This window comes from Anolis sagrei, chromosome 5, assembly GCF_037176765.1.
Source record: "Anolis sagrei isolate rAnoSag1 chromosome 5, rAnoSag1.mat, whole genome shotgun sequence".
Classification (NCBI taxonomy): domain Eukaryota; kingdom Metazoa; phylum Chordata; class Lepidosauria; order Squamata; family Dactyloidae; genus Anolis; species Anolis sagrei.
The window spans coordinates 147,590,498-147,607,645 of NC_090025.1; the positions used below are offsets into that span (position 1 = coordinate 147,590,498).

The 17,148-nt window shown below is 36.2% G+C and overlaps 1 protein-coding gene across 17 annotated transcripts in view; it reads left to right on the plus strand.

The window, feature by feature from the left end:
* The window catches only part of NAV3 (neuron navigator 3), a 619,870-nt gene that overhangs the window by 582,684 nt on the left and 20,038 nt on the right, over positions 1 to 17,148 (plus strand). For 9 of the 17 annotated variants that reach the window (XM_060777419.2, XM_060777418.2, XM_060777411.2 and 6 more), the window contains 9 exons: positions 2,988 to 3,109; positions 3,607 to 3,627; positions 4,779 to 4,951; positions 7,516 to 7,581; positions 8,931 to 9,084; positions 12,381 to 12,555; positions 13,527 to 13,624; positions 15,018 to 15,113; positions 16,731 to 16,899. In XM_060777419.2, coding sequence (XP_060633402.2) covers positions 2,988 to 3,109; positions 3,607 to 3,627; positions 4,779 to 4,951; positions 7,516 to 7,581; positions 8,931 to 9,084; positions 12,381 to 12,555; positions 13,527 to 13,624; positions 15,018 to 15,113; positions 16,731 to 16,899 — 1,074 coding nt within the window. The remainder of the gene's footprint in view (positions 1 to 2,987; positions 3,110 to 3,606; positions 3,628 to 4,778; positions 4,952 to 7,515; positions 7,582 to 8,930; positions 9,085 to 12,380; positions 12,556 to 13,526; positions 13,625 to 15,017; positions 15,114 to 16,730; positions 16,900 to 17,148) is intronic. The other 8 variants (XM_060777415.2, XM_060777416.2, XM_060777417.2 and 5 more) reach the window with 3 other exon arrangements.

Consider the following 17,148-nt stretch of genomic DNA (forward strand, 5'->3'; position numbering starts at 1 on the left):
TGCTCCAGAGATTTGCTAAACTACTGATTTTCCGTTGCTTAGAAGAATGGAATCTGTGCCACTATTTAACAAGAGCTTGGCAAATACTGGGGCCAGCATAGTTGCTGTAAACAACTCTCCCATCCTCTGGTTTTGAGATATTATTCTCACAGAATGTTTGCAGTATTTGTTGTTGTTGTTTTTTGCTTCTGGGAAAAACTCACATTATTGCTTATATCCCACAAAATACCAGGGAGCTGTTTGGTTAATCAGAGTTCTCTTGAGGAATTGCAAAGGGCAGGAAGATATTTTGAAAATGGTCAAGGAGACTTAGAGGAACAGCTGGGAGGGGGCAGCCATCACATTCAAAACCCTGTTTGCACATTCCTGCCAATATAGAAAGTCAGAGCAAAAATGGTTTTGTTTGGTTTCTAGCCCAGCATATTTTACTTTGTTTAATATCTCACTCATTCATAGAAAAAATGCCAGCCCGGGTTGGAGTGGGTTTCCAACTAATTGTGTAGCCTGTTGTCCACCTTTGCAACCTGAAAGGCAGTTGCATCTGTCAAGTAGGAAAATTAGGTACCACCTTAAAGTGTGGAGAGGCTAAATTAACTAATTTATTAGGCCATAAAAAAGACTCCAGCAAAAAAAAAAAGCATGCGGGGAATGCGGAAGTACTTCATCAGTGTCACAGATGGACGATGAAAACGACAGCTCCCCTGGCGGCCAGAAAAAGTTAAATAGCCTCTGTGTATGTCTGTATATGTTGTATGTCAAAATTGGCATTGAATGTTTGCCATATATGTGTACACTGTAATCTGCCCTGAGTCGCCTGCGGGGTGAGAAGGGCAGAATATAAATGCTGAAAATAAATAAATACATAAATAAATAAAAATGGAGAGGAGAATAAGATATAGGTTTAGATGGTGCTTTTTTGGAAAGAAAAATAGTTTGGAATCCAGAACTTCTAGAGTAGGTTCCACTTGCATCCTAGATTTCTACATTTTTATTGCCAAGCAGTCCTCCAGTTGCAAATCTCTCCAAGGACACAGAGGAAACCCTAGTGATAGTAGCTTTCTGTTTAGACCAGTGCTTCTTAGCCTGAGGATCCCCAGGTGTTTTGACCTACAGCTCCCAGAAATCCCGGCCAGTTTACCAGCTGTTAGGATTTATGGAAGTTGAAGGCCAAAACATCTGGGAACCCACAGGTAGAGAACTACTGATCTTGACAATGGAATCCTTCCTTGCTCTATTCAACCACTTCCAGAAAACGACATAGATTAGATTACTCTCTTTTTCTCTAGCTGAATTTAGATAACAACTTTCATTCTCTATATTTGTGGGTTAAATGTGCCTCTCTTAAGGAATAACAGAGTGAAAATGTGTGTTTAACTTTTATTCATAGAAATCAGGAAAAATATTATTCATGTTGGTTGGACATTTCCTTCGGGCAGGATACTGACCCATTTCCATCTGTGATATTTGTTTGTTTGTTTATTTACTTACTTTACTTTATTTATAGCCTGCCTTTCTCCCAGGGGGGACTCAAGGCTTCTAACAATCACACACTTTGGTCACAATTTAAAACAAAGCGAATACAAATTATATTTCCATTTCCATTTGCAATGGACACAGGGGACTGCAAGAGAAATGAGAAGGGAAAAAAAAGCATTGTTCTACAAACATGAACTCTATTTCATTCCTGGAAGAAAAGTTAAGATGCAAGAATAATCACAATATATAGCAGAGCATCATTATGCAAGCTGCTGTAGTTACACCAAAACATTCCCATTTATAAGGTGAATTAAGGGTTTAGGATTGTTTTGATTCTTAGGAGCCTGTCCAGCTTCCTTCATTTTGGTGGAATAAAAATACACAAAATGTTGACACTTTGGATCAAGAAATTTCCTTGAAAGGAAAGATGTTTCACAAAAACTTTTTCATAGACTGGGAGCTATGTCTTAACTTTGTAAAAAGAAAGAGGGAGAGGTTGTTATAGAAAGCCTTGTAATTTGATCTGTTAGAATTTTTGCATGGAATTTTTAAATTAAAAAAATAGGAGCATTTACACTCTAGATCAGTGGTTCCCAACCTATGGTCCATTGACCACCAGTGGTCCACAAGAACTAAAATATGGTTCGTGACTTTATCGTTACTACACCATTGCAATAAGAGCAACTGTTCTCTCAAAACCCTTTTATAGTGCCAAGGCTTATTAAATATGGTTTTCTGCAGGTGAGCAGATGGCGACTACTGGATGGCTTATGTTCTGTACCAGGAACTAGAGCTGATGTGGTCTATCCAATGCATTTTTTTGAATCAGCACCCCAAATAATCTAAAGTTGACCAAAACTTGGTTGTTGTAGGTTTTTTCTGGGCTATATGGCCATGTTCTAGAGGCATTCTCTCCGGGCGTTTCACCTGCATCTATGGCCTGCATCCTCACTACCTCTGAGGATGTTTACCATAGATGCAGGCAAAACGTCAGGAGAGAATGCCTCTAGAACATGGCCATATAGCCTGAAAAAACCTTCAACAACCCAGTGATTCCGACCATGTAAGCCTTCGACAATACATTGACCAAAACTTATTTGTAACCCTTTTGGTACTAATGTTGGAGAGTGGTTCCTGGTCAAATGGTCAATAAAAGGTTGGGAACCACTGGTCTAGATATAGGTAAATATTAGATAGATGATAGATAGAAAGATAGAAAGATAGATAGATATAGATAGATAGATAGATAGATAGATAGATAGATGATAGATAGATAGATAGATGATAGATATTTTTATTGATGTTCTTGACAAATGTATTGTAATGCTTTTAATTGTGAGCCACTTTGAGTTTCCGTATGGAGAGAAAAAGTGGTATATGAATACTACTACTACTACTACTACTACTATTTCTACAATTACTACTACTAATAATAACAAATGTGCAAACTTAAAAATTTCAAAAAATAAACAAAGAAAAGAAAGGTATTTCCACACTGAAATCTTTTATAGATCTGCGAATAAGGCGACAGCATTCCTCAGAAAGCGTTTCCAGCATCAACAGTGGCACAAGCCATTCAAGCATGGGCAGTGGTAATGATGCTGACTCCAAGAAAAAGAAAAAGAAAAATTGGGTAAGTGTTTTACAGATTTAGAAATATTGCTTTACTGTCCTTCTGTATTTCCCCTGCCCTGTCTCAAAAAATACGGCGTATATAAATATCCATGTTAGTGTGTTGCCGTTGTTGCTAGATTGATATGGAACCATTTGCATGTGTGAGGTAGCAATATTGGCAAACCAAATGTATTTATATCATTTTAAACACATATGTAAGCTACAGCATTTTCTAGCTTTTTCCTGTTCATTTTGTATGATGGGTCAAATGTCCAGAATACTTTATTATACAGTGGAGGAAATCTGATGGAAATGTTTAAACCTAAATAAATATAAAGCTTTTGCATTGAGAAGATTGTATACGTATCATGAGGACTTTAGCTTTTGCTGAAATAATGGGATAATTTACTTCTATTGTTTAAAATATGTTTATTACACAGGTAATATTTTTAAAAATACTGACTCCAACTTCATTCCCTTGATTTGTAATTGCACACTCTTTCATGTTTCTGCAAGGTGAACTCTAGAGGAAGTGAGGTGAATATAAACCCCTGGAAAATTTGGCATGCATCTCAAAGAACTCTATCTTGGCATGATTGCTATTCATTTTGGCAGTAGGCTTTTATACTCTTCTAAAACAGATTATTCTTTATGTCTCCTTAGTTTTTTTCTCTATTCATTTTGCCTCCAACTTTGAAATCTAGAAAGGGGGAGTGTTGCCAAAATCCATTTCTTTCTTCTTAGATATCCAGAAAGAGCATAAATTATTGCAATCCAATCCAATGCTTATTGCTTATACTTTCATTCTTGAACTGATGTTTGTAGAATAAAGTGCTCCAATATTTCACAGAAGAATAATTTGGGTGATCAAAGCAATTATTTTGGAAGGGGAGTGGGGTAAAACAAACTTTTCCCTTTGGTCTGTGTAGCCGCGTGCATCGATCAGAATCATATGACAACTCAAGAGATAACTGCATCATACTCATTGAAAACCTAACTTTTGCCATCTCAGTTTCTGAAATAAATGGCTCTTTGGCTATTCTGTCCCTTTCAACAATGGATAAAAGTTTCTATAGCAACAAAAAGTGAAAAAGAAAAAGAAAAAGGCAGTGCTTGTACATGTGAACTTGCTTCTTTAAAACTGAACTGCAGTAAATGCCTCCTCTTTCCCGATCCTTTCAGCTTCTTGTTAGCAAAAGACAAGCACCTTATTGCAGCTTGAATATGCTTATTTTTAATCTATGCTTCTGAGAAGTAATAGGTTCAAAATATTAAAGGAAAAACAATTAGTCATGAACAATGCACATAATCATATTGATTGGAATGTATTTTTTTAAAAAAATGATGAATTTTAAACAATTTAAAACCAGTCACCTGAAAGGGAATGCCTGAAAAACAGGCTTCCACGGGAGGTGTAGGGTTTTAAATGAGCATCTATTTAGCTGTACTACTTGATCCTGCACCTTTTCCATAACGCTGTGCTCAGTTGATTTTTAAAAGAACTCTTTCATTCATGTTCCTAAAGATACTGTGTTGCACATGTTAATACCTGCTTATCTATATACTGACTTCAGGCAGTAGCTAGATTGGCATCTGCAAACTAACTTTTCAGTAAAAGAAAAACATAAAGTGAACCAAAGCATCAAAAGACATCCAAATAAATGTATTCTGTTTTCATTTTTTTCTAGCTAAGAAGTTCATTCAAACAGGCCTTTGGGAAGAAGAAATCTACAAAGCCTCCTTCTTCACATTCTGACATAGAAGAAGTGACAGATTCGTCTCTTCCTTCCTCGCCCAAATTGCCCCACAGCTATGGAGAGTGTCCATCTTCATCAATAAAGCCATCCCAATCAACATCTGCGTATGTTTTCTTCTTTTTGCACAAGATTTTCTTTTAAAAGATTGTTTATGATCAACATAGTAGTTAAAGGAGCAACCCTTGGTTTTGTGATTGGTAAAGTATTGACTCTGCCTCTGAACTTTTGGTCTGGTGCTCCCATGTAAATACTACTCCTTTCTAATTTTAGACCTCTTATTCCACTATTTAGAAATTAGGCCAAATCCTGGCTGTTTTCTAGCTTCATATGCTTGCTTTACAACTTTCTTGAAAAATACAGATCTAGCATTCTTCCCCCCCCCCCCTTCCTTTGGAGCAGAGAGGTACATGTCTGACTGACTGTCCCGTCTTTTGGTTTTTTTTGCCTTGCCTCAAAATCTTTCAGACACTTCTCTTCTAACTAAAAGCAACACTCCTCCACTATCTAGGACCAACATTTTTGCAGTGTTTTGAAGACAACTGAATCCATTATGGCATAAATTGTCATAATCCTATCAGATGCACAAAATGTAATCCTCAATTGATGAAGCATGCATGTATGCACATGTGTTGACAGGATACATGTGTTAACACACCTAGATATGCATATAAGTAGAATGGGAAGTGAGACAAATATTGTTAAAATATTCCCCTTTATTAGACAGCATATGATCCAGTCAATAGACCAGGAAATGCAGCAGAGACTATATGATCATATAAGTAGTAATGAGTATGTACACATGTGCCTTTAAGTTGCCTTATTTACATAGTGTTTTCTTAGGTAAGGAATGTTCAGAAGTGGTTTTGCCAGTTCTTTTCCCTGAAACACAGCCTACAAAACCTGGTAGTCACTAGCAATCTCCCATCCAAATACTAATTAGGGCCGAACTGCTTAGATTCTAAGATCTTTTGATATCAGGTGTTTTTAGTGTCTTTAGAATATTATAGTGAGCAGACACTGCAATATGAGATGCATCCTAAAACACCTAAGGCAGGGAAGAGGTCCTTCTAGTAGTGAAATAAGCTATTTACTTTCAAGTTTAATGCTTTTACCGCCTCTCATTAGACATGGGTAACTCCAATTAACTCCAGGTTTTGTCCACCAAAGCACTTAAAGATGCTCCCTGGGACATTTGCCATTTGCAAAACACTGTGTGGCTTGGCTTGTGAAGCAATAATTGCTGTTGCTGTCATGTAATGGCACTTCACATAATAAATAACAAGAGGCAGCCAGTCCTGCCAAAAATGAGAAGGAAAGAGTAACATGACCAATATAATAATTTGTAAAACAAGTTACCAAAATAGAAATATAAACGCCAAATGCAATGCAATACAAAACAAGCTAATTGCTTTTATATACCTTTGAACATATGCTTTCCTTATAGATTGCACTGATGCATTAAAATATATTGCCAATGTTGCTTCCTTCCCACTCCTCTGCCTAAGCATTAAAAATGTGCAATTAAAATAACTTCAGGTTTTTGATTGATAGTTTGGAACTTTTTGTCATGCCCAAAATCTTCCTTCATATATAAAAAATAATCTCTCATACTTTCCTAACAGCTTTTTCTTGATATATTTTTCTTGATCTAGACAAGCATATATAGATAAGTTTGTTTATGTAGGAAGGCTTTGACATGAGAGAGCATTTGAAAATTGAAGTTGCAATTCTGCACACATTTTATGGTGATCATACATTCAGACATTTACTTGCTGTCTGATTTTGTGGCAAAGAGGTATCCACTACACAATATCCCAGAGTACTTGTAAGATATCAGCACAAACACAAAACAATCTATGCGTAATGTCAAAGTGTATTATCAAAAGTGCATATAGTATTCCATTTCAAGTGTGAATTTACTTCAAGCAGTCACTTTTTGTATAAGCTATTTGGCATGATATAATAGTCTAGAGTTGCTGACTTTATCAACTCCTGAGGAAGGGGATTGCTTTCCCCGAAACAGGGTACAAAAATACCCGGGCACCCCTGTTGAATGCCATTGGGACTTTTCCTTTGAAGACTTATTTTGAGAAGCAGTGCTCCATTTTCACTGGACTTTAGTTGGATCTTTTCCATGAAGATTGTTTTGAGAGTGGCGCTTCATCCTCCTTATTGTCTTCAGTTTACATATAGCCTCATGACTCAATACTTACTTTGTTTATATGACTTTTCTTATTGAATGTATCCCTGAAGCCTATATACAGTGGAATCCTTATCCAGACCTAGAACTGTTATGTTTGAGAGCGGCTGCTCCTTTTGATTTCTGTGTACCACTGAATTGAGCTATGTTCTGGGGATTTTGGTAAACGGAATACTATATGCTCTTTTGATAATACACTTTGACATTACACATAGATTGTTTTGTGTTTGTGCAAAGAGGTATCCATTCAGCTTGATGATGATTGGCATATCTAAAATCTAAATTATGCTATATTTTTATTATTTAGTTTATCATTCATTACCCACCCAACCATCTTATATTTCCATTCTATTGCATAGTTGGCTTTTCATGTTCCTTTTGTTTTGTTTTGGCCTGATTCCCATTTTCTAAATCATTTCCTTTACTTTCTTTCACTTGCATCTGTCTGTCTAATGCATGTATATGCAGGTCTTCCTTAATCTGGGCTCCAAAGAAAAGACAAAACGGTCACGTGATCTACAAACATAGATCCCGGTAAACTGGCATGTGGGGCTTCAAATGATATCTTCCAAAAACTAGAATAAAATTGGCAGTTATCTCCCCCCCCCCAGTCAATTTTTGTTGTCATTATTTGTTTTTTTGGGGGTGGGGTATGTTTACATTATACTGCAGCTGTAAGATAGCATGCATGATATAACATGTAGTGTTTTAATAGTCGGATTATGTAGAGGGATACTGTCCAGGACTCACTCACACAACAACTGAAAAAAAAATTTCAGTATGTTTCAAGAGGAAAGCAATTTCTTTCATTTACTTTTAGTTTTAGGCTTAATTACTTCTCATCTGGTTTAAGAAAGAGAGCTTCATGTAACAGTCCTTTCCATTTTGCACATGGGAGAGAGCAAGGAGTCTCCCTTGTATTAGAGCGGTTGGTTTGTGTGAGAAAGTTGCAGCAAGGCAGGCTATAAATATGCAACTAGGCTACTATTTTACATTCCTATGTGTCTCCAGGAGGAAAAATATTGAACCGCATCATATGTCAACCCCAATATGGATATTCAAGGAAATGTGATAGTGCAGTTAGGTCTGTAGCTAGGTTGAAACCTGCACGGTGAACTGGTTAGAGTGTGCAGAGAACCTCAACATTTGGATAGTTTTTAGTGTGGAGTCACTGCCATATGCAATCATTCGTCAAGAGATCCTCATGTGACTATATTAACGGATGAAGCAACTGAACTGGTGAATTTAAACATTCCCATTTATCACTTCTGGAATCCAACACCAAGTGATAATTTGCTCCATCAAGTATCAAATACCCAGTTATGGCATCTCCAAATGTCCAAACTTGATGTTAAGCAATGTAATATATTAATAGAATGTGTTCACAATGCATGTTGCAAAAACAAGTGAATGATACCAATACTGAGTAAATAAGAAATAGTAATGCACAGGTAAATTGACCATGTATTTTTTTCATTGCATAATGCAGAGAATATTGACAAATATAAACAAACTGTTCACTTTAGTACTTTCCTTTTAATCATGACCATTGGAAAATACTTCACGTTTAATACAACTGCATTATAAACCAAGAGCTGTTTTGTAAAATACAGTAAAATAAGTATGCAGAATAATAAATGCAAAAATATGGAGTTAAGTAGGAAAGCTATAGAAGGAAGGTTATTAGATATTTGCTCCTTTTATGTTTTTAAATGGAGCCCATTCACACTGCATTACTGAATTCATGAAATTGTCCCTATTGGACCTAGGAGTCACACACAGCAACCCTTTTCTATTATTTGACACAGAACAATGGCACTGTACCATTTAGAGAGAACATTTCTTTAATCTTCTGCCTCTTTACTTTCTCTTTTCTTTTTTAGGATCTGTGAATGCACAGAGGCAGAAGCTGAAATAATTCTGCAACTGAAAAATGAGCTCAGGGAGAAAGAGCTCAAGTTAACAGATATTCGTCTTGAGGCTCTCAGTTCAGCACACCATCTTGACCAGATTCGAGAAGCCATGAATCGCATGCAGGTCAGATCAGCAGAATAATTGACTAGAACATTACTCACTAAAGCCATGTATTTTAAACCTGAAATGACAATCACTATGGAAGAAAGAAATGGGATCAGTGGAAATAATTTAGCTGTGACTGGAAAATAATGTAATAAATACAGAAGTAGATCCTTAGATTATTGTCTCTTTGTGAAATGTGCTATTTTGCCTGTCACAGTCATTGGCAATGATCCCCTATAATTGTTAGTTTCTCTGCAGAAATGTCCTAAGAAATAATCTACTTAGAAAGGAAGCCGAATGGCTGCTGGGGATTTAGAAGAATGTTAGCTGTTTCCAGGCTTCACAACGCTAGTCTTTATGACTTCTTAACCCTTGGCCTAAATTCTGTCTTTTCCAGCTTTGTGCTTTTGTGCTGTTATCATCTTCTTCCAATAGCCAGGCTTCCAAGATAGTAAACCAGTTTGATTTGTAAGATAATACTTACTAAGATTTTTAAACTCAATTAGTTGCAGGCACATACAAGGTAGTTAATTGTGTAATGCAATACTGTATACTCATAGGTATGCTCCACTAACTTTAGAAGGACTTATTTATAGGGGCATGGCCTGAAGCCCACAGTCCTAACCTAAATATGGTTATTTATAAACATAAATGCCATCATGGGTTTAATTTTATTGAATTGTTTCAATCTGGTTAAGAGAAGGAGATAACTTTGGTTGTCTTGATGGCCAATCTACATTAGGAACTTGATTAAGGATACTGTATTCTGTTGGTCCTGAACCTCTCAGCAGCATTTGATACCACAGTAGTCTATTGGGTCAATTCTCTTGGGTGATACTTGGAAATGCCATTATGCAAAGACTTCAGTTCTTTTTGGTTAGTCAAGTTCAGAAAGTAGTGCTCGAGGATGCCTGTTTCATGCTCCAGCTGTTCAACTGCAGCATCCCTCAGTTTTGCAGCCTGTGCTGTTTAACATTTACTTTAAACTACTGAGATAGGTTGTTCTGAATTGAGGAATTTGGTATAACAATATGCTAATGACGCCCTTCTCTCGTTCTTTTTTCTAATTCTGAGATAAAGCTCTTTAATCAGTAATGAATTGGATGGATCAAATAAATTGAAGTTTGATCCATTCAAAATGCACGTGTTTCTGATCAGTCAAAAGGCAGTCAGAAAATAGCTTTCAAACTATGCTGGATGTGATCAGATTTTCCCTAAACAGTTTTGAGAGGAGGTGTTATAGGATTCATCCTTGAACCTCTATTTCAGACATGGCCAGGAATGCATTTGCACATTTGAAGCTCATGGACTAGCACCAATATGATGTCTGCATAGTTTTTTTAAGGGTGTAGCAACAACTGCATATTAAAGAGACACACACACAATAGACTCTTTAATATATATATATATATATATATATATATATATATATATATATTATACAGGGAGTCCCCAAGTTACAAACAAGATAAGTTTTCTAGGTTTGTTCTTAAGCTGAATTTCTATGTAAGTTATAGCAAGTATATTTCTAAGTGTTAACTCCAGCCATATCTATCTGTCTATCTATCAGCTTTGGGTAGCATAGGGATGGAATAACACCTCTGTGGTATCTATTTTGCTGTCTCTGCCCCTGTTCAAAAGATTTCACCTCACTTTTTGTCCCTGTAATAACTGGATTTGGAAAATTTTGACTTTTTGTGGAAACAAGAATTGGTGAAAAAGCTTCAGTAGAGACACCTTTTCCTCATGATAACTATTTCAGGAATGAATTTCCCTTCCTAGGAGTGAATTTCTCTCACCTTGTTGTCTCACTCCTATTCTTAACTATGAGTCATTTGTAAGTCAGATGTTTGTAACTTGGGGACTGCTTGTGTGTGTATATATATACATACACACACACACACACACAAACACACCTCACACATACACACACACATAATATATTGCATCTCAACAGTAAAAGAAAATATTAATCAAATTAATAAATGATAATTTACCAAGTTACAATTGAGTTAGTACTCATTCTAATTGGAATTTCCAATGGAACTAGTTCCATGAAGTAAGTAAAGTCATTACTCATTTCAGTGGGCTATTCAGAGCACATATCAATTGGGATTCAACTTTCTATTAGCCACTCAAGTAGTTTTATGGATTTTTGCCATTTCCCAAAAGCTATTGGAAGGAGTTGTGTATTTTTGGCACATTTTAGAGGCACCACGGTTATCCATTGCTTGGCAGCTCTACCTCTTCCCAACTGCTTAATTAGTTTCTTGCTTAATTGGTTTTTTAATCTTTCTAAGCTGTCATTTTCAGTTTCTTGTTTTTCTTTATGATGAGAATGTGAATGCAAAATCTTTTAATAATCCTACAACACTAGGATGTTACAAATTTGAGATCAAAATATAGTTTTAGATTCATAGCACATAGTTGTTTGAACTTCATGAAGCAGTCAATATGTTGATTTGATCCAAGAACTCACTTCCTAGCATCATGTATCTTCTTATGCCATTAGTATCAATTGAGTAATAATTTAACAGTGCATAGGTTTTATCTAGAAATAAAACTTTCCTTGGAGGATTAGATCTTTGTTATTGATTATGGTGGGTCTCTATCATGGCCAGATTCCACATACATACAGCAGGGTCTCATTTACAGATATTTATTTAGGCCGCTAGAAACATGTAAAAGTACTGAAAACTGAGAGTTTATTAAATTCCAAACTGTTAATTTCCTTGGATGGTGTGTTTTCCTATTTTTAATGGAAAAATGAGCCTCTCAGAGTCATGGTTTGGTACCTGTTTGCTGGACAAAGCAAATAGCATGAAAATGTAGAACATAATTTTGTACCACTGTGCCCTTATTCCAGCCAGCCATCCTATTTTTCTGGCGGTGATTGTGTTTACCATATCTTACAATGTTAATAGAGGGTCCCTGTGTCAGACAGTGGCGAAATCATTTGGACTGCACAGGAATAAATATGAATGAAATGTTCAGCCTCTTTGACTTGCAAATTAGATTTAGCCTAATGGTACAATTAATTTGAAGTTCCAGTATATATGTTTTATCTAGATCCTTTTTCATAGAATCAAAGAGGCGATCTTTACTAGACTAAGTAAATAAAAATGTGTCACATAAAAGTTTCAGCTGATATGCTGCTGAAAATTCTAGTTTGACCTTCTTATAGCCCTGAAACTTACTTTACTTTGGGTGACATATTATGCATATCCATAATTCATTCACTTATATTGAATTCCTTGTTTACCACTGCTACTATCCCACTGTTAAATATTGATTTCCTGTACTTTAAATACTAGAATGAGATTGAGATATTGAAAGCGGAGAACGATCGTTTAAAGGCAGAGACTACAAATACTAGCAAACCCACCAGGCCAAGTTCAGAATCTTCAAGCAGCACATCTTCCTCTTCTTCACGGCAGTCTTTGGGGCTTTCCTTGAATAACTTGAACATCACTGATTCAGTTACATCAGGTAAATCAATTTTTTCTGCTTTTCTACAGTTTTTAATGCCTTGCCATATTGTATAGCAATTTCATATTTTAAATGCTGAAATGCTGTTCATTATAAAAATAAGGTCTTCTGTTTTAAAATTGGAAGTAAATGAGTTTATTGATGATAAATAATAATGTGCAATTTGTATTATCAGAATGACAGAGTGGCAAACCAAGGGGAAAAGGTGGAAAGGAACAAAACTCATCATTGTTTAGTAGAGTTATACTCCACCCAGCCTCTTAAGAGCTCAAGTGTCTTACAATCAAATATCAAATCAATTAAAATCACACATTGCAAATACATATCTAAATATCACAAATCACCTGAAATTGTAACCTCTAAAATTATGAATTGCAAACATTTAGTAATATTTTTTTCCAAAAGTAATTCAGAGAGTAGATAAAACAAATCAATCACTTACATTATTTCCTGGAAACAACTGGATCTATAATAGAAAGATGCCCCTAATAAGGTACCTTATTCAGTTTTATCTTGTAAGCTAAGCAGCATCAACTCCTGCTAGTATTTGAATAGGAGATCACTAGCAAATACCAGGTACTGTATAGTATATTTTAGGGGAAAGCACTGGCAGAATCACCTCTAAGTATTTTTGCTAAAGACAATTCTATGAAATTAATGGGTCACCATAAGTCCACAAGGGACTTGAAGACACAAACAAACACAAACATACACATCCAACCCATGTTTTAGGCTTCATTAACTAAAATGAATCCATAATTCATGGACCAATGATGCTGAAAACCCTTAGAGAACCAGAACCATTTGTGGAACCTATTCATTACAAATGTCAGTGATTTGCCTTCAAAATGTGAAATGATCCTAGAAGCAGAAGTAGATTTTAGAATTTTATAAAAAAAATCAAGTAGATACCATTTGCCAAATTAAATATATATATTTAAAGATATGTGTGTTTCTTTTTTATTTGCTAGATATTTTACTGGAAGACGTGTCAGATGGAACACTCCACAAAGAAGGGCAGAATGTTAAGATTATAGTTACAATAAACAAGGGCTATGGTCGATCCCAGGTACTAAGACTTTACCCTTTTATTGCTGTGTCCATCAAGATACTTGTATTTCTCTCATTACCAACAATGTAGTATATTCATTTAAGAGTCCAACAGGTAACATTGAACACAATGTTATTCTCATCGTGTATTTGTGACATCTTGCCAATTCTAATAGTTGTTTATAAATATTCAGGGAATATGACATAACTACATTTCTGATCTAAGAATATAAAGCTACTGTTTCTATCCTTAAAGCTATTGCTGAGTGAAAATATAAGCAAGGAAACCATTATAAACTATAGTGGGATCTCTGAATTAATAAAATGTACCTTATTTTTGTACTGTCCAAAGCATATTTTCAAGAGTTGCAATTTATTCTGTGGGGAAATAATCAAATAACACTGACAAAGGAGCCCCCAGTGATGCAATGGGTTAAACCCTTGTGCCGGCAGGACTGCTGACCAAAAGGTTGGTGGTTCGAATCCGGGGAGCAGGGTGAGCCCCCATTTGCCAGCTCCAGCTTCTCATGTGGGGATATGAGAGAAGCCTCCCATAGGATGGTAAAACACCTGGGTGTCCCCTAGGCAACATCCTTGAAGACGGTTAATTCTTTCACACCAGAAGCAACTTGCAGTTTCTCAAGTTGCTCTTGACATGAAAAATAAAACACTGACAAAATATGATATATTATCATGTATAAGTCAACTTCATGTATACGTTGGGGATGGGTTTTGGATCATATATATATATATATATATATATATATATATATATATATATATATATATATATGACTTATCAACAAGTCATTCTGTGGAGAGAGGAAAGCATTAGCATCACCTTGGGAGGGCAGCCCCTTTTGGTTGCCACACTATCACTGTTTTCCTGGCCAGGCATTCAAAAAGACCTTTTGCTACTTTATTCAGAGAAGAGAATGCTTTCATTTTTTGATAAACATGAAGGACTTATCAAAAAAAGGAAACCATAGCCTTCTTTTAGTAGAGTGAGAGCTTAGTCCATCCTGAGAGAACCTAAAGGAAGCTCCAATGCCTTCTGCACTCTTGGTGTTCCTTTGAGGGGAAGTACCCAACAGCCATCACTACTGCTGCTGCCATTTAACCCCTCCCTTGGCATTAAAAATTTCTAGGAGTGGTGCCATGGCAGAGAATTAGAGGGGGTTTGTGCTTCCTTTAGATTCTCCTGTGACAAAATAAGCCCCTGCCTTTTGTGATTCAAAACAGGAGACGGTTCCTTTTTTTGGTAAGAGGTAAGGTAGATTACTTACATTGATCATGGATCAGTTGACCCAGGTTTTTTGGGTCTTACACACAAGTATATACAGTAATACTTTGTTGAACTGTGAAATTCCTCCCCTTCTTGCTTTTGTTCACTTCCTCTTTTAACTCTGCAGGACCAAAAAATACAGGCATATTTGGTAGGTTCTATCGGAGTCAGTGGTAAAACAAAATGGGATGTATTGGATGGTGTAATCAGGAGGATTTTCAAGGTGAGACTTCGATCAGTCTATTAGTAGGAGCATTGGCTCCAGTTTACTCTGATGATTTATCTGTTATCTATTGCTTTGCCTAACCAATTAGATCATGAATAATGTTTATTCATGTTTTTTAATTATCATAGTGTTCTGCCTAGAGCATGGCTGCTGTGTGGAACAAAGTTGCTTAAATATCCAAAAATGAAACATTTTGAATGCTAATCTTGATAAGACTTTAGGCTGGAATCCTGTCCAGTCATTGTATATAGATAAGCACTGTAATTACAGTGCTATGCCTTCATCCTGGCATTACCCCTCATTCCTCACTTACTAGAGATGAGTGACTGCAATAAATATATGCCTCTATCACTAGGGAAGCAACTAGCTGCCATTTCCATTGTTCCCTGCAAGTGATCCCCATTACGAGAGACAGAAAAAGGGTCCCTTACACTAGAAATCACTTGTATGAGTGATAATGGGAATGGCAGCCACGGATTCTTAAGCAACAAGGGAATTGACCCCTTCCTCATCAATCGCAATGGCTGCTACCTGGTTAATGGAGATTTCTGGACTTTCATGGTCCCTGTGCAATCTAAAAGGTAATCTATGTAGGGACAGTGAATACATAACAGCCACAAATGTATAGCTAAAGGTTTGCAACACGCATTTATAACTGTAATACAGGGTGCTGGTCTATGATATCCTCCTGTTAGATAGAACCATGAAGTGGCTCTGGACATTGATTTTGAATGTCCCCTACATTGATGTCATATACTGCGGTCAGCCCTGCTTCTGAAATCTATGTGTTTGAAATCAGTTATTGTACGAGAAATGTAGCTCTCCATGCAATTTAGGATCCTGATTAAACAGGTGCCTGTGATTAATGTGTGACTGGGATTGATAGTGATCCCTTAGCACTTTCCCATACATTATGCCCCTTCACATGATATGTTATATCAAGGTTACTAGAACCAATCAGACTTGATAATTTTAGCCCCTTCCACACTGCTCTATATCCAAGGATATGAACCCAGATTATCTCCTTTGAACTGGATTATATGAGCCTCCACTGCCAGATAATCTGGGATAAGCAGATATTCTGGGGTCAAATCCTGAGATATAGGGCAGTGTGGAAAGGGCCATAGTGACAACAACAAGGACAAACCACACTTAATTGTTTTTGTTCTAAAGATCCTCCATTTTGTTGCTAGTTATGTCCACTGGGATGTATATCTGAATGATTACCAAAATGTTCACTGATTTACCCATTGAGAGCAATACTTTTTACCACATGCAAAAAGTAGACAATATATGCAAAAGTATTGCTGTAAAGGCCCCAGTTTAATACAGCTATGCCCCTACCTTAATCTTGCTTCCTTTCCTTCATTCTGCATGAGCTACATTATAATACATATATAATAAATGTCAAAACTTTTGAAGATTGCATGAGGTCCAGTGGGAAATACCTTTGTGTTATGAACCTGCCTTTTGACATTTAAACCTCAAACAAAGCAAATGTCCTTTATCTGCAAATGAAGGAAATAAGGCTGACATTTGGAGATGTGGGTACATTTACTTATTCTGTCCTATCATATATAATGCCGTTTTTTTGTTGTTTATATTTTAATTTAGGAATATGTTTTCCGAGTGGATCCAGGTACTAGCCTTGGTTTAGGCTCAGACTGTATAGCTAGCTATTGTATAGGTGATGTAATTAGATCACATAGCCAAGAAGTGCCTGAACTACTACCTTGTGGATATCTGGTTGGAGATAGTAACATAATCACCGTGAACCTTAAAGGTAATACTGGATTTTTCTTAATATCCCTCTTCTTTACTTACCCCAAATAATTTTTTCTTCATTTTTTTCAGCATTGAGTTTAGTAGCTTAATATTGGAATGTTTAAGTAAAAATTAACATATCAAGCATGATCAGTTTTGTCAGTAAAAATATGAGGAGGGGTGAAAATAATGGTTACTGCTATTAATTCATTTTCTGGTAAAAAAAAAAGATGGGTTGGAAATAATTTTGCACAGTTTTTGCCTAGTA